This window comes from Capricornis sumatraensis, chromosome 15 (genome assembly GCF_032405125.1).
Source record: "Capricornis sumatraensis isolate serow.1 chromosome 15, serow.2, whole genome shotgun sequence".
Classification (NCBI taxonomy): domain Eukaryota; kingdom Metazoa; phylum Chordata; class Mammalia; order Artiodactyla; family Bovidae; genus Capricornis; species Capricornis sumatraensis.
This window is the reverse complement of record NC_091083.1, coordinates 84,695,607-84,715,379: the sequence shown is the minus strand read 5'-3', so window position 1 is coordinate 84,715,379 and position 19,773 is coordinate 84,695,607. Positions and strand designations below refer to the sequence as shown.

The 19,773-nt window shown below is 45.1% G+C and overlaps 1 protein-coding gene across 1 annotated transcript in view; it reads left to right on the top strand.

Moving 5' to 3' along the window:
* BCAS1 (brain enriched myelin associated protein 1) overlaps positions 1-19,773 on the top strand; it is a 95,917-nt gene that overhangs the window by 70,456 nt on the left and 5,688 nt on the right. The window contains exons 9-11 of the mRNA XM_068986842.1: positions 2,121-2,162; positions 9,313-9,486; positions 16,709-16,774. Coding sequence (XP_068842943.1) covers positions 2,121-2,162; positions 9,313-9,486; positions 16,709-16,774 — 282 coding nt within the window. The remainder of the gene's footprint in view (positions 1-2,120; positions 2,163-9,312; positions 9,487-16,708; positions 16,775-19,773) is intronic.

Genomic DNA, 19,773 nt, shown 5'->3' with positions numbered 1-19,773 from the left:
CGGAGGCGTCCCTTCCGCATCTCAGCCTCGCCTGCACTCAGCTCTCAGCTTCCTCTGGAAAACAGTGAGCCGTCAACGGCCAAGAGCTTTCCCAACACAGGAAACCAGCGCACAAACCAGTCTCCTTCCAATGCCCCGGGCAGCAGAGAGAGCCTGGCAAGCCAGCAGTGCTGTTCTCACATGGAGGGAGGGCTTTTCAGCTCAGTGTACACAGTATATTGACTCTTGAAACTTTTGTGGGTCAGGTTGAAGGCAGTCTGCTTAAAATGTCATTTAATTCTTTGCCTTTGCATAGGATTAAACAGTACCCGCGTGGTCTTGGGAAGAAGGGGTGTGGTTCCAAGGCAGCTACACTACTGGCCATTGCTTCTGAATGTTCTATGATTTTCCAACAATCAGGAGCTTCCAGAAAACCCACAATCCATTTTAGGGACATTTTTCTGTGCTCAGGTAAGCTTCAGTGTGAGAAAAAGATAAGTAAAAATTAGTGGTCAAATCTGAAGATCTCATCTAGAGAGAAAGTTCTGGTAGAAGAGAAAGAAGCTCACACAGTTACCAAAAAATGTTTCTGATCCTTCAAATCATCATGACAGGGGGGAAAACTGGCTTTTGGAACCATTTCCATCATTTTCTGGTTTTATCATCCTAAACAAGTGACTCCAGCTCTCTGAACTTTGTTTCTTGCTGTGTAAGTGAAGATCAGCATACTGACCGCTTGGGACTACTTAAAGTCAGATAATGTTTACAAAGCGCCAAATAAAGAGGATATGTTTGTAAATGTCAGATCCTTTCTCTCTCACACACTGCATGTTTTCAAGGTAAAAATAAAGGCAGGGCTTGGGGCAAAATAGACATAGATGGGGCTCCCTTGATGGCTCAGTGGTAAAGAATCCCCCTGCCGATGCAGGAGATCAGTCCCTGAAGATCTCACGTGCCTCGGAGCAACTAAGCCCGTGCGTCACAACTGTTGAGCCTGTGATCTGGAGCCCAGGAGCCAAGCCTCTGAGCCCACGTCCCACAGCTGCTGAAGCTCACGAGCCGCAACAAGAGAAGCCACCGCAGTAAGAAGTCCTGGCCAGCAACTGAGAGCAGGCCCTGCTCGCCGCGACTGGAGAGAAGCCAGGGGCAGCAACGGAGAGAAGCCGGGGGCAGCAACGGAGACCCAGCACAGGCAGAGAGAAATAAATACGTAAACACCGACGGAGAAAGAGTTCCTGCCCTGGCGTCCAAGAGAAGAGATGCAAGGGTCTATGAACACCCTGGAGTTCTTTGTGAAATATTTTGTTCAAGCTTACTTTTCTGGGAAGAGAATCCAGCTCTGACAAGTGAGTCTCGCAGTGGCCTGTAACCACCACCCATCCACCTCAAAATGCGTCAAAACAACTGCAAGAAATATGCAAAGACGAACTCTCGAGTTGGAGCTTGGCAAACCTATAGGGTGACTGTGACATTGACCTGTGATAGAATTTGGTAATACCGCTCCTATCTGGGGCAGGACCGAGATGCTAGCCTTACTGCAGGAATTAACAGGATTGGAAGCTGGATATGTTGGACCCCAGCCTTCTGGCCCTCCATAGAAGTATTTTAACCCGATTATTCTTTGGCACAATGACCTTGGCCCACATCGAAGGCTGGTAAGAAGCAGCTTCAGATGCTGGCCACTGCCCGACCATCAGGATAAGGCTGAGGACCCTGCTTATGACATCAGTGCCTGCTTCCTCTCAGAGGATCACAGGCTGGATTGCTCTGGACATATGACCAGAATTTTCCCGAGCAGCTCGTGCATCTTACCTAACAGTGAGTGTCTCGTGTGACAGATCGGAACTGTCAAGGCAGACGTGTTATTAATACTTGCCCGCAGCCAGCGCTGCCATTTGTGTTTCGTGTAGCATCCCCTCATCACTCCATTTGTATCCAGGTTGCGTCTGTATGCTTATTGTTCCTTCATTGCATTTTAAGATACATCACTTAATTTACACTGTTTATATTTGTATGAACCTCGTTTAAGTTCATCTTGGAACAAGGTGTGCATAAGCAATGTCCAAAAATGGCACAGAAAGCTGTTAGGCCTGGTTTTGGTAACATCCTAACTCTTGCTTTTGTTTCTGTCTTCCCTTTAGTCAGTTAAAGAGGATTCAGTCCCCACAGGTGCAGAGGAGAATGTAAGTTACACGCGAAATGACAGAATCATTCCATGTTCATCTCTGGCGTGATGGACCCCTGGGCACGTCAGCTCTGGGGTTGTGGGTTCTTGCATGCTTCAAGTGTGATTCACCCTCTGTAGACTCTTTCACCCTTTCACGTGATTAGTGACCATGGGGGAATGACTTTGCATCAATAGTTGTAACGCCCATTGAATCGATGCAGATAAAATGCAGAATCAGAGCATGCATTTTTAGCATTTGTTACCATTTAGGGGCTGAAAGAGTCTACTCACCCTAAGAGCATCTCACTCCTTCCTTAAGGGACATGATGCTGCGCCCTCTGCTTCATTTTACTTGGATTGCTCTTTCGCTTTTATTTCCATGGCAACCTAGATTCTCTCCTAACCGTGGGTGGTGCCCAGGACAGGTAGCTGCACCAGGCATCAGAGCACATTGCTGCAGTAGATGCTGTGAGACATTCTCTCGGGCAGGAGAGCTGACTCCATGGGTCTACACTTGACAGACACAAGTTGAGCCTCACTCTCTTTGGGGGCTTTAATTTCCAAGAGTGATGGTCAAGACTTTCAAGACAGTGCATTCATGTCTAAGAAGATGGCTCTGTGTAAGCCATCACACAAATGTATCATTTCAAAACATCTTCCAGGGAGATGAACAAATTGGCCTCAAGAGTGTCAGACCCAAAGCAGCAGCTGTCTGCTCTAAAAGAAGTGCAGTCTTTGGAAAAAAATGTTATAAGTGGGCTACGTAAGTTCACAACTCCTTAAGAAAGAAACTGATTGCTATCATTTTACCAAAGCAAAATGTGTTTGGCTCTTCCGAGATGTCTCTTGTTTGCTTGCCATGGACGGGGCTTGTGTTTTCACTTTTATTTAATTGCTGGAACTGAGCAGAAGTCGAAAATCCAAATATGTCCAGAAATGCCGACTGTGATGTGGAGTGAAAATTGGAATGGCTGTGTCGTGATTCTCGCTGGGCGAGACAGCTTCGGAATCTGCTTTGTCGCTGCCGTTGCTTCTTTCTCTTTCCTCCCTCCCTCCTTCCTGTCTTCCTTCTCCCTTCCTTCTCTCTCCCTCCCTTCCCCTTCTCCCTCCCCCTTTTTGGAGCCAAACTTACTAGCTTGTAAAGCTCAGGACTCTTGTAACTCCAGAAAATTCTCATGAGTTTACTGGCTATTTTCTAGAAAAATCTAACTCTCCATTTCAGCACCCTACAAGGGGGAACTCCATGAGTCTTCTTCCCAGGAACTTTAAATTTAAAAGCTGCAGGTTAAATCCAAAGCATCTGTTAGCTTCCAAGTTCCATGTTTTTTGAAATGAAGCGTCTTTTTGTATGCCTGTGTGTAGGAATCCTATCCGAGGAATCCCGTGTCTCTTGCAGCTTGCATATGCAAATGCAGGGTGAATCTCTAACTGGCAAATATGAAGTGTCTCACTTTCTGCTGTGAAATTTAGACACAGAAAAACATGAATTAGAGCTAGATGATTGGCACCAAAAGATATAACGCAAAATCAGACAGAGACTCAAGGAAACGCAAAATATTTTGTCAAGAAAATAAAAAAGCATTTTAAAATGCTTTCAGTTGCTTAGCCCCACCAATAATGTTCTCATTTTAAGATTCCACATTTCATCTCCTAATTGACTACTAGTTGAAAAGAATATGGCAAATATGTTGTGATCTTGGCCTCGTCACCCCCAGGCTCTGCTACCTTTTGGACCTCAGTTTACTCACCTCTTAAATGGCCGTAATAATATGACTCACCCCTCGTAAGGATTCTTGTGAGAATTATATGAATCATGCCTGAAACACAAAAGAACTCAGTAATTCAGGGGTTGGCAAACTGCAGTCCACGGGCCAAATCTAGCCCATGACCTGTGTTTGTATGACCCACAAGCTAAGTAAGAATGGTTCTTACATTGTGAATGGTTGGAAAAGAAAAATCGGAAAAATACTATTTTGTGATATATGAAAATTATACAAAATTCAAATTTCCGCGTTTATAGATAAAGTTTTATTAGAACACAGACGCCTGCCTGCCTTTGCCCAGCCTATCGCTGCTTTCAGGCCGCGAGGGCAGAGTGGAGCCATCTCAGGGCCTTTCGCAGGGAGTTTATCGCCCCCTGCAGGAACGTCAGTGCACATGGTAACATCGGGAAGTGGGCGCTTCCCAGTGATCAGGGTTTCTGTTTCCTTGTGAAATTACACACCTCCCGGCTGACTCAGTGTCCACATGGAGTGAAGATGTATGAAAAACAGTTAATCAGTTTAATTTGCTTCTCCTGAGTAAAAGAGGTGGCGTTAGTCAAAGCAATGGACTGTCCTCTAGACTTTCAGAACGGGACGTATTCCAAGAGCCCTTTCACTCGCAACTCCTTAAGGCTAAAATGTGGTTGAATTTACTTTTAGAAAATATCTCCACCATGAGTTCCCAAAACTGATCTATCAACCAGAGCAAATCAAAGAGCAGTGATTTCAAATTGTTTCATGAAAAGAAAAATAACGTTTTTGAAACCAATGAACTCTTTTCATAGAATAAACCTCTGGTTCTATCAGGGGAAAGTTTTTATTCATCCCGATTAATATTGAGAATATTGAATCCTTTCATTATAATCTGAAAACATCTGGAACACTGGTTAACCTGAGGTCGTGTTCTAACTCATGAGGGGAGGAAAGCTTTCCTTCCCAAGAAGCTCCAAGATCAGCGGAGCAGGTAGTTCTGCTGTTTTTCTCTTAGTGAGGAACTTGTCAGCTGCAAGTGAGAGCACACCCAGCTCTACCTGGAGGAAAAGAAAGTGGAGTTTGTTGCCCTCATGCTCTCCCTTGGCTCAGCCTTCCTGGCCTGGCTACTTTCTCAGATTTTCAACAGCACGTCAGCCAGTGCAGAATAAAGGAGAGAGACCCGTCCAGCAGCAACCCTGCATGTCCTGGAATTTGTTCTTTTCATTGACTTAAATGGGTTCGCATGCTTTATTAGTCAGCATCACCAGGTCGTGTTGCAGTAACAACCAAGCCCCAGTGCCAGGGGTTTTCAAGAGCAAAAATCCCTTTTCCCCCCTCACTTATGCTGTGTATCAGCTGTGAGTTGGGTATAAAAGTAAAATCACTACAGTATCTTTGCAATCAAATAACAGGTTATATATGACAGGTTATGAATCAAATCAGAAAGAATCTAAAAAAATTCTAAAATAAAAATTGTCAATATTATCAATATTATCATGGCATAGGTGAAGTTTAAGTGGAGGTAACCTATTTTGATATAAATCACTTTCTGAAACTCATAGCTCTAGTAAAAACTATGAAACCAAATTTTAAGAGTAAATATGGTATAATATTAGAGGCATGGAGAAGGAAATGGCAACCCACTCCAGTGTTGCTGCCTGGAGAATCCCAGGGATGGGGGAGCCTGGTGGGCTGCCGTCTGTGGGGCCACACAGTGTCGGACACGACTGAAGCGACTCAGTAGTGGTGGTAGTATTAGAGGCCTGTTGCTGAAGTGTGTATTGTCTGTGTTAACTGTACCAGCCAGCCATCTTCATGCAACATGGGACATGCCCTGCTGAAGTCAAGGGCTCCCTGGTAGCGCAGTGATAAAGAATCCACCTGCCAGTGCAGATGATGTGGGTTCAGTCCCTGGCCTAGGAAGATCCCGTGCAGAAGGAAATGGCACCCCACACCAGTATGCCTGCCTGGACATGACCTTATGGACAGAGAAGCCTGGTGAGCTACAGACCGTGGGGTTGCCCAACATTGGACACGACTTAGCAACTGAACAACAGTTGAAATCAAGCAAAGGAGATTTAATTCTAAAATACAGTGCAAATCTGGTTTTCCCCATCACACCCGGAATTAAAATGTTCGGAGGCAGTCATATACTCTGAATAAGGAATAGCGTTTTTTTCCCAAAGCTCTGGCCTGGAAAGAAATCAGAAAACTATCCAAATAAAAATCAAATTCTCATGTCTGCATATGTGAATGAGATCCTCACTCAGCTCAGATCCTTCTAGATTCCCACACTGGATGTTAATGGGTCTTTTTTTCCCCTTGGCTGCTGAAAGCCAACTTCTTGGCCTGACTTCAAAGCTAATGAGAGTCTTTAAAAGTCTCTTTTTCTTTCCCTACTGAAATAGTTGTGTGTTGAAGAAGGGACTGTGGGCTAGGATTTATAAGTTGACACCTCTTGACATTTGAAAAGGCCCAACAAGAAACCATTTCCACTCAAAGTTGCTTTACAAAGTTATTGCCATATGGTCATTTTATCATATGAGTAATTGTCCCTCTCATCCCTACACACACACACACACACACGTGCGCGCGCGCACACAGGTTACTTGCTGCTTCAACCACACAAGAGTTCTAAACCCAGAGTCAGTGAGTTAGTCTCTGCTCATTACCTACCTAACGGCCGTTCTCATTCCTGCACCCTTTTCCCCTTGACCTTAGGTAAGCTTGGTCACTACCACAGCCCCAAGTCTTTGGTTGTGATTTGTCTAAACCAAATCCCATTTTCTTCAGCAAAAATTAATCTAGGGATAAGGATGTGACCTACGTTTGGCCAATGAGATGTACTCTGAGTTAGAGGATCAAAATGCAGAAATTCACTTGGAGAAACGTTTTGGTTGTGACCTTCCTTCCTTCTTAGGACATTGGGTTGAGGATGTGATGCCTGAGACTGTGGCAGCTACTTTATGCCCATGAGGTAGCAAATAAAAGGGTGGAAAGCCGAGAGTGGCAGAGGGTAGCAAGAGCCCAGGTTCTTGGAAACTTTGTGAAGCCTCCAAGCCAACCCCATAACATCCTGTTCCATACTGTTATTTGTTAAGACACTGTTGGATATCTGGTTACTGGTGAACAGCTCCACCCTCACTGAGATGGCCAGTTACCTGCTGGTATGATATTGGCTCTGGCACTCACTCATTCAGATGCTTCCTCTGTAGACTAGACTGAGCTTTCTTGAGTAACTCAGTAATCCTTTACTGAGGTAACATATTAAAAATACCTTGCACATCTGACATAACAAGAGATAGTTGTTGATATCTTTTCTAAACAATGGATTGGTGCATGGTGGGTGAGTCCAGATAATTCATGCCCACACTCTCAAAGTGACGACCACCGGTATCAACTGAATGCTTGCTGTGTGTCAGGCACAGTTCTAAGAACTTTAAATATGTTGCCTGATTTAATTCTCTGATGTGTTGTACTATCCCCATCAAGAAATGAGAAAACCGAGGTGCGGGGACGTTGAGTGGGAACCTTGGATTAGAGCCCCTGGAAGGGGCAGAGTCTAGATTTAGGCCCAGGCTGGCTGGTGCTGGACGCTGCACTCAGTCTCTGTAGCAGACTGCCAGCGCTTCAGCTGGAACTTATCTTACAGAAATGAAACTGGATTAAATCAGTCCCGGATGTAGAAATCCAGGGCCGCACTTGACCGCCAGTCCAGTCTCTTACTTGGCCCTGGTCAGTGCCTGGTTTCCTAAAGACAGGCCTGGGTCAAAGTTCAGCATCCCAGCAGCAGAAACCTCGTTACAAACATGGTTTGTTGGCCAGCTCAGTACTTTTGGTCTCTTAACATCTTTTGATGGGACAACTTAACTTTCGTTTGCCACAGTCCCCTCCTTTTTGTCTTACCCCTGGTCAGTCCATGCTGACGTCACCTACCTTGCATTCTGGGACTTTTGACTTTATAATTTCCCAACCTAGATCTTAGTTTACAAAGAGGAAATGCTGGAACTTGTCAATACCTTAAGAAATGGAAGGTGGGGAGAGAGTGCTATGATTTAATTGCCCTGTTTTAGGATGTGTCTGTACGTTGATTTGCTGATGGATGCCTTCTTGCTTCAACTGACAATATGGAATGAAGGGTCCTTCTCAATTCAGATCATTTGGGTTATTTACAAACCAGTGATATTTTCTGTGTGAAGAAAGGAAAATATTTTCTCCACAATCATGCTGTGTTTCTGGAAATGACTTTATTCCCCGCCTCCCCAGCTCAACCCTAACAGCAAGAAAAGAATTTGGAGGACGCTAGGGGTCTGGTACCAGCCAAAACAAATGCAAAGATGCCGTTCGCTCTAGAGACTTCTCTCCGAGGCAGAGATGGCAAGCGTTTGTGGAAAGGGCCAGATAGTGAATGTTTCAGATTTTGCCGGCTACATAGAGTTTCCGTTGCCAATTTTTTCATCTTTTTAAACAAATTTTCCAACCCTTTAAAAATGTAGAATCTATTCTTAGCTCAGGGGCCATCCCCAAGCAGACTCTGGGAAGAATTTGGTAGAAGTTTGCCAACCCCTGCCTGCGGAAACAAGAAGGAAGCTATGAAACTCTCTCCAGGCCAGTTAGCCCCGTCCTGTTGCCAGGACAAATGAAACACAAAAGCCACCCCAGGTGTAAGGAGCACAGCGCAGAGGGAGGGAGGGAGGCGATGGAGACAGACAGGTCTGGAATCAGGGCTCAGGTGAGTTGGGGGCTCGGGTGAGTTGTCTAAGGGCAGGGCTCCTGTCTCAGCCCCACGGCAGCCCCACTGCAGGCCAACCGCTCAGACAGCTCGCTGAGGACCGTGCGGACCTCAGCGTTCACCCTGCTTCCGAGAGCAGGAACTCCAGTTAAGCAACAGGAGCAAATGGCTCGTCTGAGGAGTGGGAAATGGTATGAGGAAGCCAAGGCCATGAGAGAGAGGGCTTCCCGCCGTCCTTTCCGCAAGGAGGGTGGTTTCTCTCCAGCGGTGGGCAGCTAGGCTGTGCAGTGGGAACCGTCCGCCACCGTCCTCAGGTTCGGACTCTTAAGCAAATGGTGACGCCCGATTTTCACATAAGCCGGGTGTGACTCTCTACGGGAGCCCAAGTCTAATAGGGTCTAATAGAGTGAAAAAGGTGCTGAATGTGCCCTGAAGGGCCTTTCTTAAAAGGGCGTCCTCAGCCAAAGCTCGTGGCTTCACCGGGCAGGAAGTTTGCCTCTTCTGAACCCACGTCTTTGGAGAGCACGTGGTGTGGCGGGTTACTTCCTGACCACGTGCCCGTGTAGAAATGGCTCTAGGCTCCCATCTGCAGCAACCATGTGGGTGAGGGGACAACCAGGACCCCACTTTATAAAACATGTCTGGGGGTGGGTTTCTTACCCCCCCCCCCCGTCTTATCACCTGGCGGAACAATCCAGGTGGTGTGTGAGTCACCAGTAGAGGCTGTAAAGCCCGAGGAAGTAGAATCAGCCTTACGAACAGTGGATCTCAGCGAAGAAGGAGCGCGCACACCTGAGCCTGCACAAGAAACGCCCAGGAGAGAAGAACGCAGAGCCTCGAGGCCCTCCCTGATGGCGCTCCTCAGACAGATGGTAAGCTCTGCTTCCGGTTCAGGGCAACTGAGAGGCCCGCACCAGCTCCTGAGACCCAGGAGCCCAAGGCAGGTGGTCAGCCAGGGCTCTAGGTAGCGTGGGAGGAATGCCAACTAAACACCAGTCGTGCAGAGAAAGTCCCCTTTCGTCCTGCTGATTCAATCACAGAGAATGTCTCCTCGTTGCTTATTTTCCTTAACCCTTCAGTTCAGTTCAGTCGCTCAGTCGTGTCCGACTCTTTGCGACCCCATGAATCGCAGCACGCCAGGCCTCCCTGTCCATCACCAGCTCCTGGAGTCCACCCAAACTCATGTGCATCGAGTCGGTGATGCCATCCAGTAACCCTTAACCCCTGCTAACTTCCTCCTCAACAGAGGAAGAGGTCGCCTAGGCCCCTGCGCCATGGCGGCCAACAGTAACCACCTGGAAATTGTGTTATTCACTTTTGATTTTATTTATTTTTAAAAGTTTCCTTCTGTTTTTGGCAAGCATTTCTGCTTTCCTCGTTATGATAATAATATGCAGTTTCCTTTGAAAATACGTTTATTTCCATAAAGAACATAAGGCGTTTTTAAAGGATTGAGTAATAAATAGTTCAATTTATATTTTGATGTTGGAAAACTTTTGAAGGGGATGTGTGAGTGACACAAATTTGGGCAAAGCCTGTTTATAGACAATTCCAGACAGGATATGATATGAAAGGAAATGACGGTTTCCTAATAGTGTCTAATTTAGCTGGTGAATTTGCCCTTCTTAACTTCTATAGCATGGAAAGAATGTGGGCAGACATCTTTGGGTGTCTATGAAGAGTTATGTATATTAAACATTTAAACATCCAGGAACTTAAATAATATAATGCAATCAAACCCCAATCGTTTGGAATACAAAAAACACAAAACATGTAAAAGGTCATTGGTTTAATTCTCTTTTAATGAAAAGCAAGAATTTCATTATAGTGTGCCTTTATTTCCAGGAGTATTTGGGAATTTAATCCTTTGAGAAAGCAACTCTCTAATTTCACAAGCTCAACCTGTTAAGGAATTCTTTCTAGTCCACAAAACAAAACAGAACAAAACCCTTTCCAGTGGGAGATGAGGCATATTAAAAATCACTGTCAGAGATTGTTGATGGGAATCCTCATGGAGTAAGAAGTGGGCAATCTGCTTGACCGGGACCCCATCCATCTTCCTGGCCAGTCATTCTGCAGTTTGGCACTGAAAAGAGGCCTCGAGATTTGAGATTTTTAAATCAATGTTTACATCAGGAAGGAAAAGAACATTTGGCCTCTTTCTGGCAACCCATCTGAATTACAAATGGGATCCCCAAATAACTCATCACAACACTGAGGGTGATCCAGCTTTCTCATTTCTGGATGGAGCTGAGAGATACAAAAAAAGGAAAGGCAAACAGAATGACTTTGTCTTCCAAATAATTGACATGAGACCCCTTCCTTTAAAAGAGAGAAAGATATGAGGGACTCCAGACAAAGCATGGAAAGACCTCTCAACCACCCACTGCCGCCATTCCAAACACATCCTCGAATTCAAGTGAGGGCCCATGTTTAAGCTCATCCTCCGGAGTCATCCACTCGGTGATGTTTGGGGATGTTTTGTAGCAGTAGAAACTGTAAGTCTGAACTGTTAGGGGAACAAATTGGAAATAAGAGTTCTTTGGAATCGATTTTCTGCAGGATACGGATGAGGTAGAAAAGGACACAATTTCCCCCAAGTGACCCTCAGTCAGTTCATAGCATCCGGTCTCACAATGCCCATTATTCTCATTTCCTGTTTCCCATTAAAAGGTTAGACCTGGGAATTTGAATATGAGTGCCTCCTATTAATGTTCGAACCCCTACGCTTCCATGACGGTTGGGGTTTCCCCTAAAGTTCCAGATATCCTAATTCACTCACATTACTGAATTATCATGATGGTACTGAATATATATAAATATACTGGATTATCATTACATATAAATATCCATATGGAAATATACTAAATTATCATTACATTATCATGTTCTGATGAACCTTTGCTCTATTGAGGGACGTTTGGTTTGTTTCCAGCTTTGTGCATTTCATTTATTCACTTACTCAGCAAATATCATTAAGCTCCCACTATACTGCAGGCAACAGAGATGCAACAATGAGCATAAACAGATGTGGTCCCCATCCTCATGGAGAACAAAACCTGGTAAATAAACCAGATTTGTTTTGAAGTCTATGCCACATTCAGGGAGCACACACCACGTATCTTCCACTCACAGTCTCAGCTGCTTCACCAAACTGCATGAACATCGTTAGAACCTGTTTTCTGCACAGGTGTTAATATCCCCATGGAGTACACTCCTGCAAGATGGCAACTAGCAATTAGTTTCAGGAAACACTTCCAGTTAACATTTCACGGCTTCCAAAGTCTTCGGATTTTTGTAGGAAAAATAAAAATCTTGTCTAAGGGCTTGAAGATAGACAGCATCTGGCCCATCACTATGGGATTTTTCTTTTTTATTTTTTTCGAGTATGTGCCTAAGCATTATAACTGAATAAGTAAATATTTTAAACTGAATTCAGATATTTTTAGCAGAATATAGTTTTTAATATTAATTGACCTTAGTAACGAGCCAATATTGTAATGAGCCAATATTATAAAATATACAATATCATAAAACTTTACTGTGTATTATAAAACAGTATATTTCTATTTAGTAATGAGCCAATATTGTAAATTTAATTTAAGCATCCCTTTAATTACAAATAAATAATTTTTTTAAAATAACTGACTGTCATAGAAGAGGAAACTCAATTACAAATAATCACCCTCATTTTGGAATCAGGGTCAGTTCATCTGACCATTGATTCTCTGCTTTGTAGTCTTTGCTTCCCTTGAATTTCTTCCAGAAATAGCACATTTCACTCTCTCATGGCAAAGTACCTGTTGGTCGAGTTTGTTTTTTAATAAATGCATTGCCCAGTTGATTTCTAAAGAGATCTTTTTTCCCAGAAATTATTCTTTCATGAAAATCATTTTCACATGATTATATTTCAAGGGAAAGAAAGCAGAGTCATGTCAGTCCTAGCCCCACATCGGCCACGTGTCGGTGGAGCAGTTCACAAAGATCCCGTGGGCTCCTGCAGACTTTGGAGACAACTGCGAGGAATGGCTAAGATAGAAAGCGATGCCCACGTGTGCTCACTCAACGGCGTGCCAGGAAATTGGCTATCTGAAGCACTCGTGTCTTTTTACAAAGTGACCCACAAACCAGGTGGGCAGATGAAACCAGAAAGGTGGTGAGGTGAAGGTGAAGTCACTCAGTCGTATCTGACTCTTGGCAACCTCATGGACTGTAACCTACTAGGCTTCTCCATCCATGGGATTCTCCAGGCAAGAAAGGTGGTGGATGGAAGTATAAAGACGTAGATTCCTACTCTGTCAATATTAGTAACACCTTGCCCTTGAGAAGTGCTTTCTCCCGCACACTGTTGCCACAGCGCTTCCTCTAATCCTCCTCTTGTCTCTTTCTTTAGACCATTGATTCTGTAAGAAACTCTGTTGGAATAACCATCTCAGGCTTAGATAAGAGAGACTCTTAAACTTTAATACTGAGAAAATTAAATGCCTAAATGAGACAGCCATGAAATCAGAGGGGTTTTGTTAATTGCATCAATCTAGTAAGTCTAAGACGGAGAAGGCAATGGCACCCCACTCCAGTACTCTTACCTGGAAAATCCCATGGACAGAGGAGCCTGGAAGGCTGCAGTCCAAGGGGTCGCTGAGGGTCAGACGCGACTGAGCGACTTCACTTTCACTTTTCACTTTCATGCATTGGAGAAGGAAATGGCAACCCACTCCAGTGTTCTTACCTGGAGAATCCCAGGGACGGGGGAGCCTGGTGGGCTGCCGTCTATGGGGTCACACAGAGTCAGACACAACTGAAGTGACTTAGCAGCAGCAGCAGCAGCAGCAGTAAGTCTAAGAAAACCTGCTGACATGGACTATCTCATGGAAAAAAAGAGACTTGTTTGTAAGGTTAATTCTAAAACAAAACACAGGAGTCTTTTTAGCCAAAGTTTTTGATCTTGGCTTCCTCCCTGAGTATTAAAATATGAATACCAAGTTGTTCTTTAAGGAAAGGCTTTTTAAAGTAGCATTTGTTTTGGGCAATTCCTGTCTTCACCAGGGACTTGGCATTCCTTCCTACCCTGAAAGGGGACTCTGTAGTCACTTGGCAGGTCTCAGCTATTAATAGTAATAATAATAGCTACCGTTTGCTCATTGCATGCAAATTATGCGGCCAGTCCTGTGCCAAGCACAGTGCATGGATCAACTCATTTAGAACACAGAATCCCTGCCCGCAAACCCTCTTACTGGCCCACTGTGCACACGGGGGTATTGAAGACTCTGTGTTTCAGTGACCTGCCCAAGGTCGCAGAGCTGTGACTGGCAGAGGCAGAATGCACACGTGGGCTTTCGTTGCTTCTAAAGATCACCCTGGTACTCGCATGTTAGTGATGCTTCCTGTGCTTCTGGGAGCTGTTTTCTTTAAAAGCAGAGAGAACAGCCAAAGGCCCACTTTTGTGACTTTCTTATTAATATTCTCTGTGGAAACATCATTTCTATGTGTTGGGCTTACCTGAAAATATGACAAAGCAAAAGATAGGAGAATTAATCCATGACTTTTGTAAAGCTTGGACACAAGTTTTCTGAATGTACTTGCCACTAAAATGAGATTTATATTGGCTGTGTCATTTTGTCGGAATTGTCCAGTTCCGTTTCAAGTGAGCCTCTTGGTAAAACACAAAGGTTGGACTCAAAACCTTTGTTCGTCCTGGAGCTTTCTAGCAGATCCAGTTCCTTGAATCTGTTGTAATGAGGCTGATTTAGTAAACAGTCAGGCTATTGTACTCGCTAAAATAAAATGTCATCCCAATTATTCTTTAAAATATCAACTTCAGTTGAAGTAAATCTCTATCAAAATACATTTGCATTCCTTTCAAAGAGATGGGAACTGACCACCAAACATTTCCACTAGGATTTTGAATAAGTGATGTGTATCGGAGATGCTTCAATCATTCTTTGAGAATGAACCTATGGTCATGCATGACACAATGAAAGACATTTAAAAAGTGATTTTATTAACATGCAAGGCTTGGTTGCGAATCCAGGCCCTGAGATGCTTCGTCTTTGATTCCCATGAATAAAAATAAACTCTGTAAAGAAAGTTGCTCAATAATATCACACTGGGAAATCTCCGAAATTACTTAATAGTCTTCAGACTGTTCTTTAAAGTACTAAATAGTCTCTGAACAGATTTTTTCATCTCTTTAAACAGCAAGCCTGTTATTTTTGACAGCTGGGGGAAAAATAAGCTGCTGTGGTTACAGTCCTTTGAGTACAAAGCCCAACAGGAACTATTTTAATTTATCACTGAAAGAGGGCTCTGCAGAGAGGAAAGAGAAGGGGTGGAAAGAATGCAAGAGAGAGAGAGACAGAGAGAGAGGGAGGAAAGGAAGACGGGAGGGAGGGAGGGAGCAGGGAAGTAATCGTCAGTACCTGCTGATGTTGAAGAGACAGCAGACAGACTTAACAAGACTCTGTCTAAACTCACCCTGCTGCTGCTGCTAAGTCACTTCAGTCATGTCCGACTCTGTGCGACCCCATAGACGGCAGCCCACCAGGCTCCCCCGTCCCTGGGACTCTCCAGGCAAGAACACTCACCATACAGCTACCTTTTCATAAGTACAGCTTGGTAGCTCAGTTGATAAAGGCGACCCAGGTTTGATCCCTGGGTTGGGAAGACCCTCTGGAGAAGGAAATGGCAACCCACTCCAGTATTCTTGCCTGGGAAATCCCATGGACAGAGGAGCCTGGCGGGCTACAGTCCATGGGGTCGCAAGGGTCCAACACGACTTAGCAACTTAACTACTAAACTATACCTCAAAATGAACAGCAGAGGACAATCATGAAAAAGCTGAGGGCAGTCTCCTTTACTTTTTTTAAAGACTTTGAACTTCTTCGCAGTGATTTCCCTGGCATCCTGAGGGTCTGTTTTCAGGATGGCCGCCTATATCCACTACTGCCAAGGGAACCCGCAGGTTCAATCCAAGGCCCCCTCCCCCCAACTCCCACCAAAGGCTAGAAACAAAGGGAAGAGAGAAGGCAGATCTCAGTCTTCAAGTGGCAAGTACCCAGCAGTAGCCAATTGAAGCAATTCAATTTAGGGAAGTTAAAAGTCTCTGTCCTAGGGGGATGCAGCATGTCTCCTAATGTCCATCAGCTTTTCCTTAAAAATCACTTTGGCTGGTTTCTGCCTTCCCGCATTCCCTAACGGCCAGCTCGTGAGGGCAGGGCGCTGTGTTCTAAAGGACCCTATAGAGCGTGTGTGAGTAGGAGGGTCACTGACAACACAGCCCGAACTCTAGAGGCCCCAGGAACCCCAAAGAGGTCAAACTTCTAGGTGAGACCTGAAGGAGCTGGTTGTAGGGAGCAAAATAACAACCAAGAACCCTTTTCTCTGCTAACTGTTCTCAAGAGACGGGGCTTGTAGAGCGACGCAGGAAGCCTAGAGGGAGGAGAGAGCTGGCTTCCACCTGAACGGGTCTAACCTGTGCGCAGGGCGCAGATCCTCGCTGGCCTTTGGGCTGGACAGCTCTCAGGAGACGCTGATGCGGCTGGCGCCAGAATCACGCTGGTAGAGCCTCTAGTTTAGATTGTCGGTTTAAGGAGCCAAAGCTGTGACTTCAACCCCATTCAGCACGTCCCTGATGCCACCGGCCACGGCGAGGGTGCTAAGCATCGGAAAAGAGAACGTTCAGCGTAACCCATCTCTCTACAAGGGGCAAAAAGGACTACAGCGAGACACCCCCACTGAAATGCTACCAGCGGTTTAACTCTTCACTTACTCATACATTCCGCGTGTTCTCTGATGTTCTGGTTCCAACATCAGTATTTTCATCATCACTTATTTACCGCAGAATAACACAATCTCAGGATTTAAGACTTTATTGTTGTTTTTGGAGACCAGCACTTGAATTTAGCCGGACTCTGGTTACAGACGGCATGGAAATTATGCCTCATGAGCAGCGCGTTTCTCATGGGTCTTCCGTTTATCTTGGCCTTGCACCTCAGCGATGAATGACTGAGGGCATCCATTTCAGAACTCCCCTTGCTTTTTCCCTGTTGCTGTGCTCGTGGTCGCTGAAAGGCCATTGTCTGTTTGTCATTTTAGTCAGTGAAAGGGGATGGAGGGATCACCCACTCTGAAGAAATAGACGGCAAAGACGCCAGCTACCAAGTAAGTGATCTGCAAGCTCCCTTTCCAGCCTCGCCTCTGCACCTCGTGCCTCTGCTTCATGGTGCTCATCACACGCTGCAGTGACTCATTTGTCCGTTAGTCACCTGTCTCCCCTTCCCCGTCCCACCCCTGCCTGGAGCACTTGTGGAGCAAGGAAGGGACCAGGGACCTGTTATAAATTTTTTTTTTTCATCACACTGCATGGTGCCTGGTACATAGTAGCAGCTATTTCTGGAATAGATGAGTGAAAGGCATGGGGTCATGTGGGCTGCTTCTATCAGCTTCTCCATCCTAAAGAAACAGTTATGTTTTTATAACTATATCCTTTTTTCCCAGTGGAATCATTTCATGCTCAGCATCTTATTTTATAATCTGTACTCTTTCTTAACTTAGAAAGACACCTCCAAGAAAATGTCATCAATATTCTTCTTCTAATTTTGGCAATACGGAGAGATGGTTAAGAGTATGGGCTGCGGGCTTTAAACTGCCTGGGTTTGAATCCTGGCTCAGCTGTATTCTGGTTGTGTGACTAAAGGCAAATTACCAAATCCCTCCAGGCCTCAGTTTCCTCGTCTGTATAATGGGGCCAGGAAACGTACTGCTTTATAGGGCTGTCATATTTAGATGAATCTATACATGTGATGGTGACTCAGCCATGAAATTAGAGGACGCTGACTCCTTGGAAGGAAAGTTATGAGCAACCTAGATAGCATATTCAAAAGCAGAGACATTACTTTGCCAACAGAGTCTAGGCAAGGCTATGGATTTTCCAGTGGTCATGTATGGACATGAGAGTTGGACTGTGAAGAAGGCTGAGAGCTGAAGAATTGATGCTTTCAAACTGTGGTGTTGGAGAAGACTCCTGAGAGTCCCTTGGACTGCAAGGAGATCCAGCCAGTCCATTCTGAAGGAGATCAGCCCTGGGATTTCTTTAGAAGTAATGATGCTAAAGCTGAAGCCAGGACTTTGGCCACCTCATGCAAAGAGTTGACTCATTAGAAAAGACTCTGATGCTGGGAGGGATTGGGGGCAAGAGGAGAAGGGAACGACAGAGGATGAGATGGCTGGATGGCATCACGGACTCAAGGGACATGAGTCTGAGTGAACTCCGGGAGTTGGTGATGGACAGGGAGGCCTAGCGCGCTGCGATTCATGGGGTCGCAAAGAGTCGGACACAACTGAGCGACTGAACTGAACTGACTGATACATGTGAAGCACTTAGAACATTCCTGGTAGAGGATTCCTGGTTAGAGGGAGTCAGTGAGGTTTAGCTGCTGTCTAACAGCATGAGCTGCCACGACAGGACGCCATGGAGAGGAGAGAGAAGGAGCATTTTGGTGTCTCTTCCTACAAAGACACTAATCCTGTTGCATCAGGGCCCCATTCTAACGACCTCAATTAGGCCTGGCCGAAAAGTTCATTCAGGTTTTTCTGTAATATCTTAACAGAAAAACAGGATCGAATGTTTGGCCAACCCAGTTCTTCCTTACTCCACACACTTTCACACTGGGGATTAGGACTCCAACATATAAAGTCATAGCTTTTGCTGCTGTTTCATTACGGCTATGGCTTCTGATGATAAATTACTACCCTGTGATGTTGTTCGTATCACAGACACACACACATTCCAGCAATTACTGAATAATTTATTATCTCTGCTCCCGTAATCGTTGGTTTCTCTTACACATTTCCACATGGACTATATTGCCTTTTACGGCATTCAGATTGGTTTTATCCTTCTTTTTTAACTGACTGCTATGCCCACCCTTCCTCCAGACCTATATTCTAGACCCCCTTGGAACTAAAAATCCCAAAGGTGACTGTCTTGGAAACATGATAAACTTCTGTTATTCGCTATGGCATATTTACATATGTCTGTACATGTTGTCTGGAATCTGATCATGAATCAGTAATGCCCATCATTTTGATTCTAAAATCTGACTGTAGTCACTGGAAACCTGAATGAGCTGGAAATGCCATTCTGCTTGCACTCACCTGGGAATGTGTAGAGAACGCTGTTCCCAGGGTCTTGGATGCAGAGATGAGAAGACCTGCGCGTAGTATTGGGAGATGACAAATGCTTAGTTTAATTTTAGGAGGAGGGGTGGACATTCTCTGCTCCTTTTAGATTCTCCCTCTCTGAGTTACAAAAGCCTTAACTGATGCTTCCACAAACAGCACAAGGCATTCCCAGCCTGGGTTGGCTTCCAGTGGGACCTTCTGATGATCTTATCCTCCAGCTTCCTGCCAACGTCCCTGGGTTCTAGGAGGGGACACACTCAGATGACTCAGATGTGAATAAGTTTTGTTGTAAGTTTCCAGAATGTATAGGGTCAAACCCTAAGCAAAGATTCTGAATCTTCTGCATTTCACGACAGAGCGATCATACACTGTCCAAATTCTTAGCTCATTTTGAAGGAAAGGACTCAGTCATGTATTGTTTCCAGAATTTAGCTTCTAAGCTTTTTTTTTAAATTAAGCTAATAGGGATGGCATTACCATGTGGTAAATAGACATGACCCACTGAAAGCTCCCTTCTATAAAAAAAATCAGTGTCAAAGGAAAGCTGTTTGTGGGGACTCCCCACTTCACACCTGAGTGATGAGCTAAGGGAACTGTTTTGGAAACATTGGGAAGGCCAGTTGCTGGCCATTCATTCCAGACTGACCATGTGTCAGGCGAGGTGCTGGATATAGAGCAATGGAAAAGACACAGAGGTCTCTTATCCTCCAGAGCTTCCCTTCTATCAGAGGGAGTCCGAACACTTCCACATGAGCAAAGAAATCCCAAATATAAAGAAAACTCAGCAGTGTTCCCCAAGAAGGGGGTCAGGCTTCCTCAGACTCTCTCAGCTGGGGCTGCGTCTCCAAGGAGCACAACCGAGCTGAGACCTGATGGGAAAGACACGGCCTCTGAAGCCCCGAGACACCCCAGCTGCAGCGCAGCCAGGAGGAGGCTCTGCACAAGTCAGCTTGTGCAAGGGAGAGGAGGTCCTGGTG